Raw genomic sequence first — 23,129 nt, forward strand, 5'->3', positions numbered from 1 at the left:
GCCTCCGGGACGTGCCTGTGGGCAGGGTCTTCGGGGGGCAACCGCGGCGAGGGTTCCGGTTACTGATCCTGCGTCTGCACCGGCTGTGCGCTCCTCCTGCGTCCCCGCGAAGCCATCTCGGCCTACTTTCTCCCCATCTTACTAAGAAGCAACTGAGGCTTTCAGACTTTCCCCAAGTTATATTCTAAGTGAGGGGCCTCAAACCCAGGCCTTCTACACCAGCGTCATCACATGCGATGATAAGATAAGGAGCCCGGGGCTTACCTGCGCTCTCGAGCCCAGCCGGCATGGCCCTAAGGGGTTTGAGTGCATTTGCGCCCTGGAGCTCAGGATAATGTCTGCCTGTCACAGGTGGGCCCGCTCAGGCCCAGCTGCAACACACAAAGTCAATTAAGCAAGGGCAGCCCCAGAAAATGGCCATGGGTAGCCCAGCGAGTTTTCTCAATCCACCTCCTGCCCCTAAGTATTTCTATAGTCCTTCTGTGGGTTCAGCAACTAAGACGGGCTCTTCGAGGAAAGAGCAAAAAGGAGGCCCAAATCACTGATGGCCTAAATCCTAGGAAACCAAGGTTTTATCCGAAGAAGGCATGAGGCCACGCTCTTAACCCAAAAGTCTGGGGAAAGCAGAGGTACAAGGGGAGGGAAGCTGTAATTAGTGACAAGCACTTGGAGGGCAGTTGCTGGGTCTCACCCCTCCTTTGTACCTTAACTCCTTGAGTAATGCCACAAACAGATCAGTAAGACCACACTTTCTGAAAAGGAGCCATTAAGACGCCCAGGGGCCACACAGCTCCTGCAGCTGTGGCCCTTTTGTGAAGGGGCTGGAGAAGTTATTTCTTCCGAGGAGGTCAAGGGTGGAACTTTGGTTTCAGACCTAACTGGACTTCTGGACCATGGACAGCTTGCCAGACAGACGCCTTCATGCCTTCTCCATGGCAAAGTGGGAAAGAAAATGGTCAGCAGTCGAAAACCAGAACCCAAACAAAACAAAAAATCCCTTAAAAGGCAGTCTTACATGTTTGTACAGACTTGAAATGTCAGTATATGTATTTTCTTACCCATTTGGAGTAAGCGGCCACCACTCCCTTCAACTGTGAGCAACCAGAGGGCAGATACTGGATTTGAGTTTCTGTTCTGAACACAAACCCTTTGAATTCATGTGGTTTGAGCAGTAACATCCATTCTTGTTTCATCGGAAAAATCCTCTTGTATCCATTCCAACCATATTTCGAACCCTGCCAGATGTAAGCAAAAAGGTGAATGAAGTGTGGATGGGGAAAGAGCAATTGGTGTGATTGCTGTGTTTTTTCACAGGATCTCTAAAATAGTAGTGTTTCAGAAACAGAAGAAGTGGAGGACGAGTATCTAAGGGTTAGTTTCTGGAAAAGGAAGATGCGAATGTCTAGACCTAGGGGAGGTCTTGAGATCCTTTACTGTCCAATCACCCATCTCCATATTTCACAGAGGGGCCATGTCGAACTGGTACCCAGAGGGGAGATAGAACAGGACCCTTGACCTTTTTTGTCTCCAGCCTGGGTCAGAGGCTCCCTCCACGCCCTGTGACCTAAATCACTCCACCTTTAGGTTGGCTAGTTCAAGACGCCATGAAAACTACACACAGGACTACTTATCTCGTTTTAGATTTAATTAATTCTCAAGTAGTACTTTGGAACAGTCATGCTTTACTACTTCTTTGGAAGCAGTTCTGGTGACGTAGGCGGCCTTGCCTCCCCTCCCCTCCCCTGGGTCCAGGCTGCATCGTCAAAGACCCTTCCACAGCCCAGGCCATCCGTTCCGCTGTAATTCAGCATGGCAATTCACTCAAAAGCAAACTAATCATTCTTTTTTACTTTCACAGGTTTTTTTGTCTTCTTTCAAAGGCAATGTCTTGAATTCTTTTTCATCTCACTACCATCTTGGTCCTAGGAAAGGACATTCCTTCTTGTGAGCAACCAGTAGCTTAATTTTTGGAGTCTGTGATTCCAGCCCATCAGAGCCGAAAGCAGGAAGAACAAGGAAGTGTTAAAGTCTGTCCATTCATAAGGACACAATCTCCATAAATTTCTCAGTAATGCTCCCTCCAAGCCCTCGCTATAAAGTACCGTGAGCTACCCTGTGCCAGTTTGTAATCCTTACACTAATTTGCATGAGGGGCTTTTTTCTCTACTGCCTATTTACTTTTCTTCCTTCCAGAACTGGCTGGGTTTAATAATTAACTTAATGAGGTGGTGGTTACTACTTGGTCTTTTATTGTTTAGAAAAGATGGAATCAGTGAGCTCCCAAAAATAAACAAAGGAAACACATATACAAAGAACATCAGTGTTGGTGCGAGATTTATGCCATAGGTTCTCCAACACATTGGAGGGGGGCTCATCACAGTTTAGGGGATCTAGCTTGGAAACAAGCTCCCCAGGATGGCCATTCCCAGAGAATGCGGTGACACTGCCCCCTAGTGGTCGTAATGGAAAAAAGACCTTATTGTTGAAACCCCCTGATCCCCTTAACCAAAAATAAATTCAGGAGTCCCCTTGAGTCAAGAAGCCCTTAGAGAAAGTCGTCTAAAGGAGCCAAACACTCTTCCTAGGCATAGGTACTCCCAAGGGAAGCAAGATGCGATCCCTGTGTTCAAGAAAGTCACAGTCAAGTGGGGGAGACAAAGGGCGTCCCACCTCCCTCCCAGTCATTCCAGTGCAAACCCTGGCTGGGCGGGTAAAAATCTAACCTAACCGTTAATCTTCAACGCACGTCTGAAGGGTTCTACTGTGGTGTGGGTCTGCTGACCGGAGTTCCCAAAACCACTCTCCTGGGATATCTGCCACAATTTCCACTTTGGGATTCTGGATGGCCCATTTAAAAATTCCGTGCCCTTAAGCGATGTGAGAGGAGATCCTTTCAAGATTTCTGTGAGCCCATTCCATCCCTGTTCTGTCGCCTACACCTGAGTCAACAGGACAATTTTATAGATGTTTATCTTTCCAAAGCATCCATTGTCCTCAGAGAAAACACTACTCTTTTTTTCACTTGTATGCTTTTCATTTAAGTCACATGAAAGGCAATGACTTAACTTCACTCACAGTTAAAAGTGGCAGAAATAGGTTTGGGGTCACATGCTATGGAGCTTAGTAAACAATTAGGTGGGGGGGTGGGAATGCAGGAGACTGTGGGCATCTCAGTGCATCCGACGATCAGAGAACATTCATTGGGCTGTGGGTATCTGTCATTCTTTTTCTAGAAGAAATGGAGGGCGTGGATTAAATAGGTCACTCAGTTAAAAGAAAGGATGTTGTGGGAGCACAGAGGAGGGACATCCAGCTCAACTTTGGAAGACAGAGGTCAAATTTTGGGGGGGACAAAATAATGAGCTGAGACTTGAAAGAAGGCTAGGGTTTTGCCCACTCTCCCCTCTCCTCCCCAAAATGGGTGTGTGTGTAAATGTAAAAGTGGAAAAGCACAGAGCTGCACGAAATCACATGGTATGTTCAGAAAATTGTAAATATCTGTATGGCTGAGTCCGGGACATAAAACAGAAGAAGGGGGGAAGGCTGTAGGAGGAGAGGCATGCCCCGTGTGACTCCACAGCGATATGAATTCGCACGTTGTCTTCTTCATGCTCATCCAAGGACATCAGCCAACAGGGCTGATCTTCCAGCTCTGCATTGGTCCATATGGGACACTTCTGCATCTCAGGCTGAAAAGTCACCGTCCTGAGGGTCCCTGGTCTGGTAGGGGAGATGTACACAAATAATTCTAAGGAAACGTGATACGACATGCTGGAATAACGGCATATTCGAAGTGATAGGGAGAGGACCTCGAAGAAGGCAGTGAGTGCTGGCCTATGAACGGATTCTAGTGGGTGGTGATGGTTTAACTTGAGTTTCAAGGATAAGGCAGATAGAAGGGGAATCGGGCTCGAGGCTGACGTTCCTGCTACCCCAGCAGTCCCTGGCCTGCTTCCTGAAGCACCCCAGCCTTCTGTAAAGACCCAGGCAGGGCACAGCAAACCTGCTGCAAGCCGGGGTGCACAGCAGCCAGGACCCTCCTGCCCGGAGCCTGCCCATGGAGGAAAAGGCCACACTCCCAAGGCAAAAGGGACGCTCTCCACCGTTTCTGGGGTGGAACACGGTCCACAGTTTTGTTGACTCGTTGTATTGATTTGAAGAGAAGAACATTTAGGAGTACACACTCACGTTATGCAAAACAGAAACATTTAGGGGAGTTAGGGAAATGCACTCCAAAACTCAATAAACCGCAGTGAAAACAAATTACGTTTGGTCACTGGCTGAGTTTCCAGCCTTCAGCCTTTGTTTTAAAAGGTGCTCAGCAAGGAGGAAGGTAATGTAGTCCCTGGTGCTAAGAGGCTTTAAATCATTAGAACAGATTCTAACTAAACTTACTTAACAATTATGTAGTTAACAAAGTATGTCCCTTAAATTATTAGAAAAATGTCCAACTAAACTGATTGAAAAATTTGAAAGATTTTACACTTATTTATTTATTTGAGAGAGAGAGAGAGAGCAAACATGAGAGGAGGTAGAAGAGGAAGCAGACTCCCTGCCCAGCAGGAAGCCCAACGTGGAACCCAATCCTAGAACCCTGGGATCATGACCTGAGCTGAAGGTAGATGCTTAACAACTGAGTCACCCAGGCGTCTTTACACTGAGTGAAATTTTAAAGCATATTTTAAAGGAAAGAAGGGAGAAGGAAGGAAGAAAAAAGAAAGAACAAAAAAGCAAAAAGAAATGGAAGTTGTGATATTTGAGCTAAAATTAAGAAAATGTCACAAAAGATGACATATTCAGAGAAATTAGTCCTACTTTTAGAAATGTCTTTAATTGTGAAAGGACAGAAGTGTCCCATTCAGAAATAAGTCACATTGAGTTATATGGTAAGTGCTCTTTTCCAATATAATGGAGAAATGTGGTGGTATAATAAATTAATATAATTACTAGAGGATATCAGAGATACTATAAATGAGTAGTTAAATTGCAAATAGTTGGAATATAATATGTTGAGCATAATTTATTAGTGTGTCCTAAACCTTCTAAAAGGATTTTATAAATTTCACATCATGTAAAGATAAGCAGTTTTAAAAAATCAATATAATCTATCTCTTTTATCTAAAAAAATTTTTTTAAGTTTATCTAATTTTTTTTTTTTTTTTTTTTTTTTTTTTTTAGTAATCTCTATGCGTCAGCATAGGGCCCAAACTCATGACCCAGAAACCAAGAGTCACCCACTCTTCTGACTGAGGCAGCCTGGCGCCTCTCCAACTCTTTTACATAAAGGTATTAAAATCCTAACTTAGAGACCTCAGGTTTCCTGACAATATCATAAGACAGTTTTTATGGGGACTGACATTTTCTGAAAAAGTGATAGCTCTCTCTGTATATTGCTATTTTTCTTTCTTTCTTTTTTTTTTTTTTAAGATTTTATTTATTTGTTATAGAGAGAGCACAAGCAGGCAGAGTGGCAGGCAGAGGCAGAGAGAGAAGCAGGCTCCCTGCTGGACAAGGAGCCTGATGCGGGACTCGATCCCAGGACCCTGGGATCATGACCGGAGCCGAAGGCAGCGGCCCATCCCACTGAGCCACCCAGGCATCCCTATATTGCTATTTTTCAAAGGTCTTTTAGATGCTGCTGTAAAGAATAAAATTAAAATTCATTTAAAATGTTACCAGATTCAGTGCCTTCTTAGCACAGTAGGCAGCGCGTCAGTCTCATAAAATGTTACCAGATTCATTTCCTAATCTTTATATAATATTTTCAGTCATCAGATACTAAAGGTACAAACAACTACAATCATAGGAGAAATCAGTCTTCTAAAGAAAAATGGGCAACGGTCCCATTATAATAAAAATCATCAATATTGGCCAAAATCGATATATGTACTACCTCACAAACTTATGCAAAACCTCGAAATCTTTCTATTTTCAGAACACTGTCTTTTCTTAATTATATACCCCCCACCCCCAGACACACACACACACACACACACACACACACACACACACACACACTTGTTTTTCTTTGGTTCACTTTTAGTTTCGAGAAAGACAATTCTATTCTAGAAAGGGTGGGGTTGTTCTTCTGAAGCCCTAATAGTTCTCCAACTTTATAACTAACTTTATAACATTATCACTACCTGAGGAACCCCACACTTGATTAATCAAAGTCGGGAGTGGGGGTGGGTCTCAGGCATGGGTAGTTTTAAAGGTTTCTCTGTAAGACCATCAGTGGTTCGGAAAGGGGAGGATGTGTCAAGATGACCTCTATTAAATCGCAGAGTGCTCCCCCCACACACACGTACACACAGTTTCTCATGCCAGACATTATCAAGCTTAGGACACAGAAACTACAGTTCTAGAAAGTTCCCAGGTGATGCCGATGCTGCTGGCCCAGAGACCACAGTTCTGCGGATCTCTGCCTTAACAGAGGTCTCCCAACTTGCCTGCATATTTCAATTTGTTATAGGAAATTCAGAAAATAAGTAGAAAGAGAAGAAACAGGTGTGCTGGGAACACAAACTTGAGTAACATTGTTAAAAAACCACCCCACTACCAAGAATAAAATGTGTGGACAGGAAGGAAATTGATTTTGCCGGGAGTTCCCAGCTCTATTAAAATCTCACCGGAAGCCTTCACGATGATGCCTTTGGCTGCCTGGGCTCCCTCCCTCCCTGTCAGTCTGCAGATCTCTGGACTGGGGCTTCCCCCAGAACATGCCACACCGTGGGCAAGATTCTGCTTTGCCCCCCGGTGGGAAGCCACTAATCTAGCCCGCTGGTTCTCCACCGCACCATGACAAGATGCCCTGGGGTGCTTGTAGAAACACCCAGTCCCGAATCCCCCCTCAGAAGTCCCCTGTGAGGTCACGTGTACTTCTAATTCTCATGGAGGGTTTTTTAATGAAGCCTCAGTCCTTTTTATCTCCCCAGATGCTTTGTTTCTTCAGAGTCCTTTTTCCTTTCTTGAGGGGTTTTTTACTTTAAAACAAGGAAAAGAGGGGCGCCTGGGTGGCTCAGTGGGTTGGGCCTCTGCCTTCGGTTCAGGTCATGATCCCAGGGTTTTGGGATCGAGCTCTGCATCGGGCTCTCTGCTTAGCAGGGAGCCTGCTTCCCTTCTCTCTCTCTCTCTCTGACTACTTCTGATCTCTTTCTGCCAAATAAATAAATAAAATCTTAAAAAAAATAAATAAAACAAGGAAAAGAATCAAGTTATACTTTCTGTGTTCCATCCTGAGTCCAAAATGGTCTTGACTGACTGGCAGAGGGCCAGAATGGGGAAATATTAGGTGTAAAAATCAGGTAAGACCTAAAATATTGTCCCACTGTATCGTTTTTTTTTCTGACATTATTCACTGAATCATTAACATCTTCTTCTGTTGGTCTGGGGTGCTCCCCCCAGGAGGCACGATGTTAGCTGAGGTTTCCCCCACCACGGAGGTCCGCGGAGAAGCAGCTCAATTACAAATTATAACTTGGAACTTTTTGCCCGTTTGTTCTTCCAGACGAACTAATGACTTATTTTATTAAGCCCCCTTTCCTGCCCCCTAAATTTGTACAGGGCTTCTCTTACACATTTAATTTAGGAAGAATTGACAGAACCATCAGGTTTCTTCTCTAGCACATGGTATCTTTGTTCTGGTCTCTTGAATTTCATGCCCATGGACATACCTTCCCATGGAACTAGAAATGGAACTTCCCATCCTCCTCCTCTCTATCATTCTTGTTTTGAAGGAACGCTAAGGATTATTATATTCAATTACTTTTAAAAACTTGGTTATTGGGGCACCTGGGTGGCTCAGTGGGTTAAGCCTCTGCCTTCGGCTCAGGTCATGATCCCAGAGTCCTGGGATGGAGCCCCGCATCGGGCTCTCTGCTGAGCAGGGATCCTGCTTCCCTTCCTCTCTCTCTGCCTGCCTCTCTGCCTGCTTGTGATCTCTGTCAAATAAATAAATAAAATCTTTAAAAAAAAAAAAACTAGGTTATTTACTTATTAAAACTACTTTCCTTTTCTACCCCCCGACACACATAATGGAGACATGCTTTGAGAATCGGGGACCTCAAGAACAGAATCCAAGGCCAGTTGAGGGGTCCTTCTGGGAGGGTGGCTCAGGTGCTTCCGAGAGTGGTCAGCCCAGACAGGGCTCACACCCACAAATGGCCCCTCACCAGCTCTCTGAGCTACAGTGCAAGGCTGGGCCGGCGCCATGAAAGAGTTGTGTACAGGACACACCAGAAGGATCCTAGGCGTGGTGTTAGAAGACCTAGATTCGTGGCTTTTTGTTGGTCTAGCAGTTCCCTTCTGCTAGACAGGCATGGGATGGAGGCCGAGCATAGTCCCAGAAGAGCCCCTAGGACCAACCTGAGTCCTCTGCCAGGACTCTCCTGTTGCAGCTTCACTGTTGGAAGGAGGCCTTTCCCTTTCCTGAGGAAGGTCAGGATGGTATCTACTCTGTGTAGAGATGCTGACGGCCACATCTGCTCCACATGGAGGAGTCTCAGCGACTAAAAGCGCCATGGCTTCAATTTCCTAGTATCTACCTCCAGCTTCCCAGAACCCTTGGCTCCCCCAGGCTCTTCTTGTGATCCTCTGCCTTGGGGTGACCCCAACACACTGGCTTACTTTGACTCAGATCATCTGACTCGGGTGCTCTCTTCTGGGACCCAAACAGGCCTGACTTCTTTAAAACCACCTTTCTGAACCGCTGTGGATGCTGCATGACAGGCTATGAAATTCCCAGCATGGTCCCAAACACTGCTCAACAATCTACCTCACAGAGCTGAGTCAAGCATGATGATTCAGACTTGCCTTTACATTTAGGACAATTCAAGGTGTCAAGACTGATGAAACTTCTGTCAGAACTTCCAGGCTTATTTCACAATGGCTAGAATCCCATCCAAAAGGTGAAGATCTTCTGAAGTACGAAAAATTGGTGGCAGCTTCAGGTTATCGTGCAAACAGCGACAGCCAACTGTAGCCCAATTATTTATTGCAGTTTATATTAAACAATACTTTCTTGTACAGCATATTAAATCTAGGCTCCCTTTAAGGTGTGGATTTAATGACATTCGGTGTGAAATGTTTCTGCGCATTCTAACTTTGCTTCAATTCTGCTCATTTCATTTTATTACATTATTTTATTACAAATGGCCTCTGTCTCTTCTGCTGATGCTCCATGTAACCCTGCGATAATTTGGATCCAATTATTTAATTAGGCTGTCAAAGAGATCACTAGTGACGACTTCTATAAAGTTTTCCTATTCTGCAAAGATAATGAGAATATGTCTCTGATGTATGACACATGGTCTTTAGCCTTAAAAAAAAAGAAAGGAACATATTTCCTTTATCAGCCAGGAACACTGGACACAGAGTTCTTGGTTCTGCATAGTATCTAAAATGTGTTCCTTTAGCACAAGGGTCCATGTTAATGGCTAAGTTCTTCTGATTTCTAGACATCATGGCCAGAAAAAAAAAAAAAAAAAAAAAAAAAAAGATCTGGCAAACAGGGAAATCATGTCCATTTAATCTGTAGCCATGATCTCTAAAGTTAATGTGGGACTGCTGTTGGATGAGCTCTACTTTGAGAAATGTGTATTCAAGTTCCCCTTTCCTTTTTTTTAAGGCAGCAGCTTTTTTTTTTTTAATTTTATTTATTTGTTTGACACAGAGAGAGAGATCACAAGCAGGCAGAGAGGCAGGCGGAGAGAGAGGAGGAAGCAGGCTCCCTGCTGAGCAGAACCTGATGTGGGGCTGGATCCCAGGACCCTGAGATCATGACCTGAGCCAAAGGCAAAGGTCTTAACCCACTGAGCCACCCAGGCGCCCCCAAGGTCCCCTTTCAGTTTCAAGTTTCGAACAGTCAGGGGGCTCGGCTAAGGGAAAGTCATGGATTGGCTCTCCCACCCGGCCACCCAGCCATCGAGGGTGGGATAAGGAGCTCAAAGTATGACTTCAACTGAGGAATCCTCGGTTTCCATAGGCAAAGGCGTGGGGGCTCCTTTGACACTTGCAAAATAACATTTCATCTGCTTTCGCATGCAGAGAAACCTCAGAAAGTTTCTAATTTCCTAATGGAGTCTATGCCACATTTTACTTATTCTTCAGTTGTTTGGAACTTTGAATGGTTTTGAACAGACAGAATGTTATATATTATGTCAAGGTTCCTCAGCTAGGTCTCTGATCACCAGCCCCCAAGAGAAAAATCTATTCAGTCAATAAAACACCTGAAATTTGGTATGTATGCAATTATGCAGGAGAAGATAATATTTTTATACAATGCATAAACTCAGAAATCACTATTTTTTTTCTTCAGGTGAATGCTGGGGTTTGGGGAGAAGTGGATTAGTTAGAGAAGGAGAAACAGTTATGAGGGATGCCTGGGTGGCTCAGTAAGTTAAGTGACTGCCTTCAGTTCAGGTCATAATCTCAGGGTCCTGGGATTGAGTCCCACATCCCGGGGGTGGAGGGGGGGGCGGGGAGAGGTACCCTGTTCAGCAGGGAGTCTGCTTTTCCCCCTCTCTCTCACAGCTGGTATGTGCTCTCTCTCAAATAAATAAGTAAAATCTTTACAAACAAAAAAGAAATATCTGTGAGCTGCAACAAGTCTAAGAAACTTTTTGTGTATTTTGAAGGATTTCCAAGTCAGTGGCTCTTTATTTTAATTCCATGGCTTTCCTTTTTTTTTTTTTTTAATCAAAAGTGTATCATGTGGCAAACATACACACAAAAAGATGCTCAACATCATTTTTCATCAGGGCAATGCAAATTAAAATCACCATGGGGTACCACCTCACACCCATCATAATGGCTAGAATCAAAAGACAAGAAACAACAAGTGTTGGCGAGGATGTGGAGAAAGGGGGACCCTCTTGTACTGTTGGTGGGAATGCAAACTGTGCAGCCACTCTGGAAAGTGGTGTAGAGCTTCCTCAAAAAATTAAAAACAAAAATAGAGGGCACCTGGGTGGCTCAGCTGGTTAAGCAACTGCCTACAGCTCAGGTCATGATCCCGGAGTCCCAGGATGGAGTCCCACATCGGGCTCCCTGCTCAGCAGGGCGTCTGCTTCTCCCTCTGACCCTCCCCCTCTCAGGCTCTCTCTCTCTCTCTCTCTCACTCAAATAAATAAAATCTTTAAAAAAATTTTTTAAAAATAGAAATACTGTATGATCTGGTAATTCCACTCCTGGGCATTTACTGAAAGAAAACAAAAACACTAATCCAAAAAGCTCCAGGCACCCCTGTGTTTATTGCAGTGTTATTTACAATAGCCAAGATATGGAAGCAGCTCAAGTGTCCATCATTAGATGAAGGGATAAAGAAGATGAGGAAAATATATACGTATGTATAGATAAACATCATCTGTCACATCTTCACATCTCCACATCTTCGTGTGTCCATATATATAAGGATATATACACATGGAATTTACTCAGCCTCAAAAAAAAAAAATTAAAAAAGGAATAAAATCTTGCCATCTGTGACAACATGAATGGACCTAAAGGGTATAATCCTAAATGGAATAAGTTGGACACAGAAAGACAAACACCATATGATTTCACTTAGATGTGGGTTCTAAAAAACAAACAGAAGACAGACACAGGCCCGTGGATGCAGAGAACAAACTAACGGTCGCCAGAGAGGAAGGGGGCGGAGGGAGGGACAAAGTGGGTGAAGGGGCGTGAGCGGTACAGGACTCCAGATCCGGGGTGAGTCAGTCACGGGGATGAAAGGCACAGCATGGGGAACAGAGTCAACGCCACGGTAACGGTGGTGTGTGGTGACGGACGGGAGCTGCGGCCGTGAGCACAACGTCAAGTGTAAAGTTCGTGAATCCTGATGTTGAACACCTGACCCTGACGTAACACTGTTTGTCACTGATATTTGAATTTTTTAAAAAGTACATCATGGGGATAGAATGATGGGTGAAAGAGATGAAGGGCATTAGGAGGTACAAACTTCTCTTTATAAAATAAATAAGTGAAGGCATGAAAAGGACAGCATACAGAAGGTGGTCAGTAATGTTGCAAATACGTATGGTGACAGACAGTAACGACACCTACCATGGGGAGCATTTTGTAAGTAATTGTCAAATCACTGTTGTACACCTGAAACTAACATAATATTGTAGGTCAGCTGTACTTCAATCAACATTTTTTTAAAAAGGAGGAGGAGAAAGTGTCATAATATAAAAGACAAACAACAGCAAGTGCTGGCAAGGCAGTGGGGTCCCTGGAAGCCTTACTCAATGCTGGTGTGACTGTAGAGGGATACGGCCGCTCTGGAGAGCAGTCTGGCATTTCCTCAAATGGTCAGTACATTATTCAGCAATCCCTATCCTAGGTATATACCTAGAGATACCTATATACCAAGAGAAATGAAATCAAACATCCACACAAAAACTTGCACCGAAATGTGCATGGCAACATTACTCATAATAGCCAAAAAAGAGAAATAATCCAAACGTCCGTCAGCTGAGGAGCAGATGGACTAAATGTGGTCAGTCCATATAATGGACTATTATTTGGCCATTTAAAAAAATGAACCACTGATATCTGTCACCACATGGATGAGATTTGAAAACATAATGCTAAGGGAAAGATGCGAATTATGAAAGGTTATAGAAGATTGTATGATTCCATCTGTCTTTCTTATTTATTTATTTATTTATTTATTTGACAGAGAGAGAAGAAACACAAGCAGGGGGAGTGGGAGAGGGAGAAGCAGGCCTCCTGCTGAGCAGGGAGCCCAATGCCGGGCTCCATCCCAGGACCCTGGGATCACGACCTGAGTCAAAAGCAGACACTTAAGGACTGAACCACTCAGGCACCTGCATCTGTCTTAAATGTCCGGAATCGACAAACCCATAGAGACAGAACATGCATTAGTGGTTGCCGGGGGCTGGGGTACGAAGGGACTGGGAATGACTGCCAAGGCGTATACGGTTCCTTTGTGTGCCACTCAAAGTGTCCTGAAATTGCATAGTGGTGGGAATGTTTGCATGACTCTGTGATTGTACTAATGACCTTTTTTTTTAAGTCTTAAACTCAGTGAGGTGGTGTTGTTTTGTTTTCTTTTTCCATTGAGACATAATTGACATGTAACATTGTTCAACATGATTTGATATATGCATATATTACAAACAGATGTACTAATAACATTTCATTGTACATTTGATACTCTCTAAATTATATCTCAACAAAACTGTTATTAAAGGGGCACCTGGGTGGCTCAGTCAGATAAGTGTCTGCCTTTGGCTCAGGTTATGATCCCAGGATCCTGGGGCACAGTCCTGCATCAGGCTCCTTGCTCAATGGGGAGCCTGTTTCTCCCTCTGTCTGCCATGCTCCCTGCTTGTGCTCTCTCTCTCTCTGTCAAAGAAGTAAATAAAATCTTTAAAGAAATTGTTACTAAAAAAATATGGATCTTTATCATAGATCCAATAATCTCATTCCTAAAATTTTACCTAAGAGAAATTAAAACTTATGTTCACACAAAAACTTGTGCATGCATGTTTACAGCAACTTTATTCATAATCATCCAAAACTAAAAACAACTTGGATACCTTTCTAATGGTGAATGGATAAATTGGTGGATAGACAGACCATATTTTACCCCATACAATGGGACAGTACTCAGCAGTAAAAAGGAAGAAACTGTGATTCATACTACAACACACGAGAATGTCCAAAGCATTTTGCTAGCTGGAAAAAGCAGATCCCAAAGGTCATATGTATTTCATGATTCCACTAACAAGACACTTTGTAAAAGAGAGAACTACACGGCTAGAAAACAGATCAGGGGTTGCCAGGAAGTGAGGTTGGAAGAAGGGTTTTGATCTCTAAAAGGCAGCGATGAGGGTTTGGAAGGTAAGGGCACTGTCCAGACTATTCTGTACCTGACTGCAGAGGTAAATGCCTACTATGCATTTGTGAAACCTATGAAACTCCAAACATGCAACAGAGAGCGCCTATAGAACTGTATACTACAAGGAGTGAATTTTCCTGCATGTGAACTTAAAAAAAAAGAAAAGAAAAAGGCAGTGTGTGAGGGGAATGTAAAATGGAATATAGACAGTGAAAAACGGGGTGCCTGGGTGGCTCAGTTGCGGAAGCGTCTGCCTTCGGCTCAGGTCATGATCCCAGGGTCCTGGGATCGAGCCCCATGTCAGGTTCCTTGCTCAGCAGGGGGGTCTGCTTCTCCCTCTGCCCTTCATTGCACTCATGCTCTCTCTCTCTTTCTCTCCCGCTAATATTTAAATAAATAAATACTATCTTTTAAAAATGGTGAAAAACGAACATAAATATACTGTCCATGAATAACACGACTCTACTGAAGCAGGTAATGAACTAACCTAAGTTTTATTAGAAGACGGTATTGGGACGGGCCGCTGAAAGGCTCAGACAGAAAGGACTGTGCAGGAATGCTGCCCTCTTGGTAGTGGGGTGTTTCCTACCGGGATGAGAGTTAGCAATTCTGAGACCATTTCACATGTGTATTTTGTCTGATCAAAAAGGGAAATATGTTCCATGTAACTAGAACAAGTTCCTCAGTCACTGAAAAAAATCTACAAACGAGGAGAGAGGAAAGCTGGGATTGACCTGGTGGTGTCAGGTTGGAAACAGAGATACTGGTGTGAATTCATAGGTTTTTAATATACCTACGTATCAGTAGATACAGAAACATCGATGTGTATGAGTAGACATGTTACATATAAACGTGCTCATTATTTCCCAGCTCCGTCCCCCAAAAGAGTCTAAAAACACACGTTACAGCAGCAGTGAGCACCCCGAAAGCCCGGATCTCAGTTTCTAAATGCCTTTCTCCAATAAAAGGAACCTGTGTCCCATGGAGAACTGGTCAAGTCTAGGGCAGGAAGAGTACAAAATGAGGCGGGAGCAACTCAAGGCATCAGAAAGTAAGAAAATGCTAACAAACATGGGGCACCTGGGTGGCTCAGTGGGTTAAGCCGCTGCCTTCAGCTCAGGTCATGATCTCAGGGTCCTGGGATCGAGCCCTGCATCAGGCTCTCTGCTCAGCGGGGAGCCTGCTTCCTCCTCTCTCTCTGCCTGCCTCTCTGCCTACTTGTGATCTCTCTCTGTCAAATAAATAAATAAAATCTTAAAAAAAAAAAAAAAGAAAATGCTAACAAACAAAAACAAAAACAAAGCCAGGAGAAGAAGAAGGAAAGGGAGGATGAGGAGGAGTTAGAGGAGGAGGAGAAGGGGGAGGAGGGGAAGAGCAAGGAGAAAAAGGAAAAAGAATGACAGCTCATCAAAAGAACCCAGGAGCACACCTGGGAGGACTCCCAACGGCCAAGGCTGTGATACCAGCATCATCTATTCCATCCTGCAAGGTTGCTGCCCCGGGAGGTGCAGTGAGGGCTTTAACAAAATGAGAGCCTTGTAAATCAATTGTTAAGTAATTTAAACGACATAGTACATGTACTTTCTGTCCACACCCACTACTCATTTCTCACGTTGGTATGTGAAATTCTCAACCCTTTGAACATGAGGTCCACCAAAGTGGGCATGTTTTTTGAACAAAACTGAAAATTAAATGCTAACACACTGAGCATGTATATACTTGCATCAGAGAAAAACACTTGTATCTAATAGGAGATGTGAAATTATTACATCTAAAATCCTAAAAAGCTATTCTAACAGGAAACACTTATTTTAACTCATGTGTCACATTACATGCCTGGTGGTGTTGTCTTAGCTAGTACACTCTCACCGGACAGACATTCTGAAAAATGATGGAGAGATGACGGTCTCTTGAAATAACACATTGTATTCTTTATAGGTAAACTTGGTACAGACTTCTTGCTGCCTAAGAAGACGTATCCTCAGCTTAGTCCCAGTTTTCCATTCTATTCCGTCACCCGCCTGGCCTCGGACCCCTTTCTTCGTATTAGAATTCTGCTCAGAAAGCATCAGCTTCACCCATCTGTGGTCCAATGACTGGATCCTTTTACAGATACAGATTCCCGGGGTGGTGCAACAGAGTGAGGCTGAGCGGTTCAGATTAACTTGTTGTTTTAGGCTTGATGCCTGGTTGGCTAACTGATGACAACGGAGCTAAGGCCCAGAGCACCTGACGCTATCCTAAGTGCTTTACATCTGTTCACTTCCTTAATCTTTGCAGCAAGAAGCTTGTAACATCGCTTTGCTCTGCTTGTATGGAAGCGGAAATGAGACATAAAGAGGTTAAGTAGCTAAGTCAACAGCAGAGCCAGGAACCAACCCAGGGTGTGCCTGACCCGCCACGCTTCTAACAACCAGGCACACAGCCCACCAGTGCCTGTGCATGAAAACAGTTCCTTAAAAACTTATCAAAGAGAATAACGAGCCTTAAGCTTGGAGTGATTAGAGGAAAGCTCATCCTGCATAAGTGAAAAGAGAAGCTTAAATGGTTGTGGAGACGATATCAATATTTTCTTATTTATTGCTTTAAGGCAAATGCTTTTCTGATTCTTTTCAAATGACCTCCAACGGCAAGAACTAGCGCCCGGCTCCTGAGAGATGCTTCCAGACGAGGCACTGCCGGGGAAGGGGAGTTCGTATTTACCAGCTTCGTTCACACGTGCTCCTCTGGTGAACTTTAGACACAGTTTCTCTCCTGTAGGTTTAATAAATCCTTGAGGTGTGTTAGGTCAATAATGTCAGTTTGCTTAGCAAACCCTTCACTGGAGACAGTGTTTCTGCACTTCTAGTGTGTGCTCTCCCCAGGCTGAATAATCACACATTTCCTATTAGTTGAGTGCAAAGGAAGGATCTTGACTTCTTTAACAAAAAACAAAAACAAAAACAAAAAAACAAACAGGGGCGCCTGGGTGGCTCAGTCGTTAAGCCTCTGCCTTCGGCTCAGGTCATGATCCCAGGCTCCCTACTCAGCGGGATGCCTGCTTTCCCTTCTCTCTCTCTGCCTGCCTCTCTGCCTAATTGTAATGTCTCTCTCTCTCTCTGTCAAATAAATAAATAAAATCTAAAAAAAAAAAAAAAAAAAGACACACACAAAAAAACACAAAAAACTGGCCTCAAAGCATGTTAGTGACCAGCTTTCTTTCCTTGCTAGGTTCCAGGACATGGGGAATGAACAGAATATTAATTTAAAATCCTAAATAAGGGACGCCTGGGTGGCTCAGTCAATTAAGCTCCTGCCTTCGGCTCAGGTCATGATCTCAGGGTCGTAGGATCGAGCCCCGCATTGGGCTCTTTACTCAGTGGGGAGCCAGCTGGTAATAGCTCAACAAACAGGACTCCCTTTTAGTGCTTCCATTGCCTGTGGTGGAGGGTGGTGATCTGATCACCTACTTTTACTTATCATAAAAGAGATTTAAAATCCCCCAGAACTTTCCGGCTGAACCCGGAGGGAGAGTTGATGACGTGCGGATTGCTGACCTTGGGTTTGACTTAACCTCCTTGGGTCAGAAGGCTGGCAACGTGGTCTGGGCTGTGCCTTGAGACAGAAGCGAGGCTGAGAACAATCTTCCACCTTTTCCTTTTTTCTTTCCTTCCTTCCTTTCTTTTTCCTTTTTCCTTATCATTTCATTGACATGTAACTCACGTACCATAAAATGCATCTGTTTCAAGTACACAATTCAGCGGGAGTTAAAACATTCACAAAGTTGTACTGTACACCCATCACCAAAACCAGATTTAGATTGTTTCTATTAGCCCCCCCCAAAGAAACTCCACGCTCCTAGGCCATCACCCCACAATTCCCCGGTCTTCAGCCCCTGGAAACCACTATCTTTCTATCTTTCTACACATGTGCGGATTCTGGGTATTTCCTAGATGATATGTGAACTTTTGCGTCTGACTTCATTTTTTAGCATGATATTTCTGGGTTCACCCACTTAGTAGTATTCATGAACACTTCATTTTTTTATGACTGACAATATCCCATTGTATGGAAATTCCACATTTTCTTTATCCGTTATTAATGTGTCCATTTGGGTAGTTTCCACCTTTCAGCTGTTGCGAATAGTGCCGCTGTGCACATTCACAGGCAAGTTTTTGTGTAGACGTGTTTCCGTTTCCTTCGGGTATGGATCTAGGAGCAGGACTGCGGGGTCTCGCGCTAACTCTGCGTTTAACGATTTGAGGAAGTGCCAGCCTCTTTCTGAAGTCGGCACTGTTTTACCTGCCTGCTGGTGGTGGTGCAGGAGTTCTAATTTCTCATACTCTCACCAACACTTGTTACTGACCATCTTATTTTATTAGAGCTGGCGCAGCGCATGCAAAGCAGGATCTCACTGTGGTTTGGGTGCGCATCTCCCTGAAGGCCGACGGGGATGGCCACCTCTTCATGTGATTACTGGCCATCTGTGTATCTTCTCTGGAGAGCTTCCTAGCCATCACTTGTTTTTTACCTGCTTCTGCTTCAACCTCTCTCGGGAAAAGGTACTGCAAACTGACACTTTCATCATGGGTTTTGCTCATCTTTTTTTTTTTTTTTTTTTAAGATTTTATTTATTTATTTGACAGAGAGAGAGAACACAAGTAGGATGAGCAGCAGGCAGAGAGAGAGGGAGAAGCAGGCTTCCTGCTGAGCAGAGAGCCTGATGTGGAGCTCGATTCCAGGACCCTGAGATCACGACCTGAGCCGAAGGCAGAGGCTTAACCCACTGAGCCACCCAGGTGCCCCTGGCTTTGCCCATCTTACTACAATCCACAAGCTCCAGAAAATCACGAAAACAGATTCACAAAGCACCTGAGTCACCTGGTGATTACTTGCATCATCGGAATATTGATTTTAATAGAGCTCAGGATTTCAAAAAAAGACTCAAAGGGTTCAAAGTCATTGGCAGATGGGCCTCCCTTAGGTCTCATAGGCTTAATTTATCCACAGGCTCTGTTTTAACCTTCTAGGCATTATTCCTGGAACTATGGCTTAGAATAAGGTCCAGCCACAGAAGGTCAGAGGAAGCATTCAGAATAGAAAGAACGGGGCAGCTGGGAGGCTCATTCGGTTAAACGTCTGCCTTCGGTTTAGGTCATGATCTCAGGGTCGTGGGATGGAGCCTCCCATCAGCATTGGCACCGGGCTCCGTGCTCAGTGGGGAGCCTGCTTCTTCCTCTCCTTCCGCCCTCCCCCTGCTTGAACTCTCTCTCAAATAAATAAATAAATAAAAGAATAGGAAGATCAATTAAACCTTCCAAAACCCAAACAGGCTGACTGACCACCACAGTTTGCCCGGGACTATCTTAATTTTAAAAGTGAAAGTCCCAGGGCTCAGTCAGTGAAGGGCCTGACTCTTGATTTCGGCTCAAGTCACAGTCTCAGGGTCCTGAGATGGAGCCCTGTGAGGGGCTCTGTGCTGGGCATGGAGCCTGCTTAAGATTCTCTCTCTCCATCTTCCTCTGCCCTTCTCCCCTCCGCCCACCACCCCCATGCTCTCTCACCCTCTGTCTCCGTGCTCTCTATTAAAAAAAAAAAAAAAAAAAAGTGAAAGTTCCAGGAAATCCTTTAGTATTGGGTAAGCCCAGCTGGTCAGCCCAGAGCCACTGTCATTCTCTTTGTTACATGACAGAGTTATAAATGAGGAGGCAATAATATTTAGGCATTGCTGGCAGCATGGGTTTGAATCCAGCCCCGATGCTTACTTATTGGCTTGCAGATTCTGGCATGCTACATTACGCCCCCGAGCCTGCCAGAAGCTCAGATGAGATACGGTGAGGTCATGTTTAACGTGGTTTAAGTTCTACCACGTAAGAGAGGGCACGATTCATCGACAGGCAACAGTAACCTGGAAAATCCTTCAGAAGCAAAACCAAGTATGGTTCCGATTCTTGGTTTAGTGTGGTCAGTGTGAAAATACTTTCACCAGATTCCCTCACTCTTCATTACTATGCTCAACAAATTCCTTACTTTCTTCTGTCCATCTCTCTTACCTGCCGCCAGGAAAAAGTGGTTTCACTCTTTGGATCAAACCCTTATAGTCATTCACACCATCCTTCTGAAGTTCTCAGCTGACTGAGGCACAATCACGTACCCCCCCAGGGGACATGCTCCTCCAGCCACTAGCGGGGACGTTCCTGCATTACTTGAATTCTTTCTCTTTTTGCGAAGGACACACGATAGAATTCTTGCACGTTAAAGATGTGTATGATGTGACTCTACTGTTAAGTATCTACAGACGGTCCTCGATGTCCTTCAACTTTTTCACCTTTATGAGGGTGTCAAAGTGACATGCTTCAGTAGAGACCATACTTGGAATTTTGAGTTTGGACCTTTTCTGGGGCTGGCAAGGTGCGGTGCAATCCTCTCTGGGACACCAGGCAGCAGCCTCTAGGCAGAACCCCCAACCTGCACACTTCCCACCATTCTGCACTCCACTCCCCACTTGTCCTGTTTGTCACCTCGGCACAGGGATCAGTAGATCATGTGGGAGAGTCTGCACTTTACTGTGAAATAGGATTTGTGTCAAGTAATTTTGCCCAAGAGTGTAGATTAATGCAGGTGTTGAGCACATTTAAGGTGGGCTAAACTAAGCTATCAGGTCCTGTGGGTTGGGGGTATTAAATGCATTTTTGATTTACAGTATTTTCAATTCACAATGGGTTTATCGCAATGTAACCCCACAGTAAGTAGAGGAAAATATAAATTAGTTAGCAAAGGGCTGAATAACCCCCCAGGAGAAAGACCCTCAGGGTTGTCCAAGAAGAGCTCAAACCCCACCAAATCTTTTTGTGATTGAGGTGATTGGCAGCTCCTAGGTTTCCCCTCCTGAGACAGAAGGAGTGTGACACAAGCTCACTTGAGTTCAATCCGGTTGAATCTGAGATTTCAGGGTCTACTCTGGGGAGTAGCATGGTTCCAGAACTTGAGGCTGGTAAGAACCTAAGGCAAGAAAATAACAGTCCTCCCCTTATCTTCTCACAGGAGTTGGTAGGAATAGAGTGTGAGGACAGAGGTACCATCTGCCAGGAAAGTTAAGGCATTCCAGAATTTACCTGGCAGTATGAAGTGGTACTGTGCCAATGTCATGGCTTTAGAATTTTAAAAATTCTTATTTTTATTTATCCTCTGAGGAACCCTCCAGTGATCCCTTTCAATAAAAGGCAAAAACATCTTGTCAGATAAGGGGAAAGTCCTTGTCGGTGAGGTAGCAAAAGACTGTAACAACTTACATGCCCATTGATAGAGGAGTGGTGAAAAAGGCATGGTATCGTCTTGGCAGCTCTTTCTGCCCATGGGTCCTGTCCCCATGCTTTAATAAAAACATCTTTTTGCATCAAAAAAAATTTTTTTTGGTATAGTCTTATATTAGAATACTGGGCACTCATTAAAAAGAACAAGGTTAAGTTATCTGTTCTGATATGGCACTCTCTCTGAGACACATTAATAAGTTAAAACACACACCCACACACAAATCCCTGGGTGCCTGGGTGATGCAGTCGGTTGGGCGTCTGCCTTCAGCTCAGGTCACAATCTCAGGATCCTGAGATTAATCCTGGGATTAAGCTTCTCCCTCTGCCCCTCCCCCAACTTGTGCTCTCTGCTCTCCCTCAAATAGATAAATGAAATCTTAAAAAAATAAAAACTAGGGGTGCCTGGGTGACACAGTGGGTTAAAGCCTCTGCCTTCGGCTCAGGTCATGAACCCAGAGTCCTGGGATCAGGCCCCACATCAGGCTCTCTGCTCTGCAGGGAGCCTGCTTCCCTCTGCTTGTCTCTCTGCCTACTTGTGATCTCTGTCAAATAAATAAACAACATCTTTAAAAGTAAACAATTAAATTTAAAAAATTAAAAAACCCAAGGAGCAGAACAGGTGCATTTACCAGCTGCGTAAAAAGGCAAAGGGGAGCTATGGAGACACATAGGTCAGCTTACTTTTGTATTGCAGATCTCTGGAAAAATAAATAGAAAGCTATTAGCTGTGGTGGCTTCTGTACAGGAATATCAGGGGTAGAAGAAAGGCTTACTTTTCATGGGATATTCCTTTATACTGTTTGAATTTTTTTATGTATCTTTTTTTTTTTTTAAGAAATCTTTTTTTTTTTTTTTAAGATTTTATTTATTTGTCAGAGAGAGAGAGGAAGAGAGAGCAAGCACAGGCAGACAGAATTGCAGGCAGAGGCAGAGGGAGAAGCAGGCTCCCTGCCGAGCAAGGAGCCCGATGTGGACTCGATTCCAGGACGCTTTATATATTCTTTTATTACATTTTAAAAAAATAAGAATATGAATGCCCAATCATTAGGAAACTAAAAAAAAATCTGCATCTCACCTGTATCAAAGCAGAGTAGTGACAGGACTCTTATGGCTCTTGGTTTTTCTTTTCTAGCAAAAGAGTTTTGCAATCATTAAGTAAAGTATTCCCTATTTGAGATGGATAATTTCCCGCATACCATAGAAAGAAATGTTCCAACAGGCTTTCAAAGACAAAGCATAAATCAGTTCACTGTAGTGCCTGGAGTCACAGTAGTCCTTCTCATTTTATATTAATCCAATAGAAATTCTCACTTGACCCTGAGAAAATGAATGTGTAACAAAGGCTGAAGGGGAAAATGACTTCATAAAAACAGGTTCAAATTTCTATTAGTAGCTAAGATTAAGCCAATTATTCAAAAAAAAAAATGATCAGAGCCAGAATGAATGGCCACAGAAAACAACAGTCTGGAGTGCACCTGGCTGATCGGAATCGGGTAAGATGATTGTTTATCTGCGGGGAAGAAAATCAACAGCTTACTTTGGTCCCTCCTCCATCCCACAGGCTGTACTGAGTCCTCACCCACTTGATGCCAGGCACCTTTCTAGCCTAGAATTCATTTCCTCTTACCTAGTGATAGCATCTTTGGGAATCTGTTCTTTGTTCATGTGGTTTCTTCGGCAGGGGCTAGCCTTTGCACCGTATCCCACCTTGACCACCACCAACCAAAGCTACAGGGGGTTCCTGGTATATCCGAAGCCTCTGGCCACAGGGAAGTGCATTGGACTCAAAGAAAAGCGATCTGGAACTTCTGCAGAACTACAGAGAGAATGAAGATCTCCCCGCTCCATTGAGGCTACAGCTGTGAGCGTGTGAGCTCAAGGCTGCTGGGAGCTGACAAAGAGGCCAACAGGAACAGAAGGAGAGCGGAAAGGGACAGGGCCTGGGTGCTGTCATCTGGATATTAAATCCA

The 23,129-nt window shown here is 44.1% G+C and overlaps 1 protein-coding gene across 2 annotated transcripts in view; it reads right to left on the reverse strand.

Moving 5' to 3' along the window:
* The window catches only part of PAPSS2 (3'-phosphoadenosine 5'-phosphosulfate synthase 2), a 120,203-nt gene that overhangs the window by 70,909 nt on the left and 26,165 nt on the right, over nucleotides 1-23,129 (reverse strand). For both annotated transcript variants that reach the window (XM_032313426.1, XM_032313425.1), the window contains one exon: nucleotides 1,059-1,235. In XM_032313426.1, coding sequence (XP_032169317.1) covers nucleotides 1,059-1,193 — 135 coding nt within the window. In that variant the 5' untranslated portion in view covers nucleotides 1,194-1,235. The remainder of the gene's footprint in view (nucleotides 1-1,058; nucleotides 1,236-23,129) is intronic.

Source organism: Mustela erminea, chromosome 14 (genome assembly GCF_009829155.1).
Source record: "Mustela erminea isolate mMusErm1 chromosome 14, mMusErm1.Pri, whole genome shotgun sequence".
Classification (NCBI taxonomy): Eukaryota; Metazoa; Chordata; class Mammalia; order Carnivora; family Mustelidae; genus Mustela; species Mustela erminea.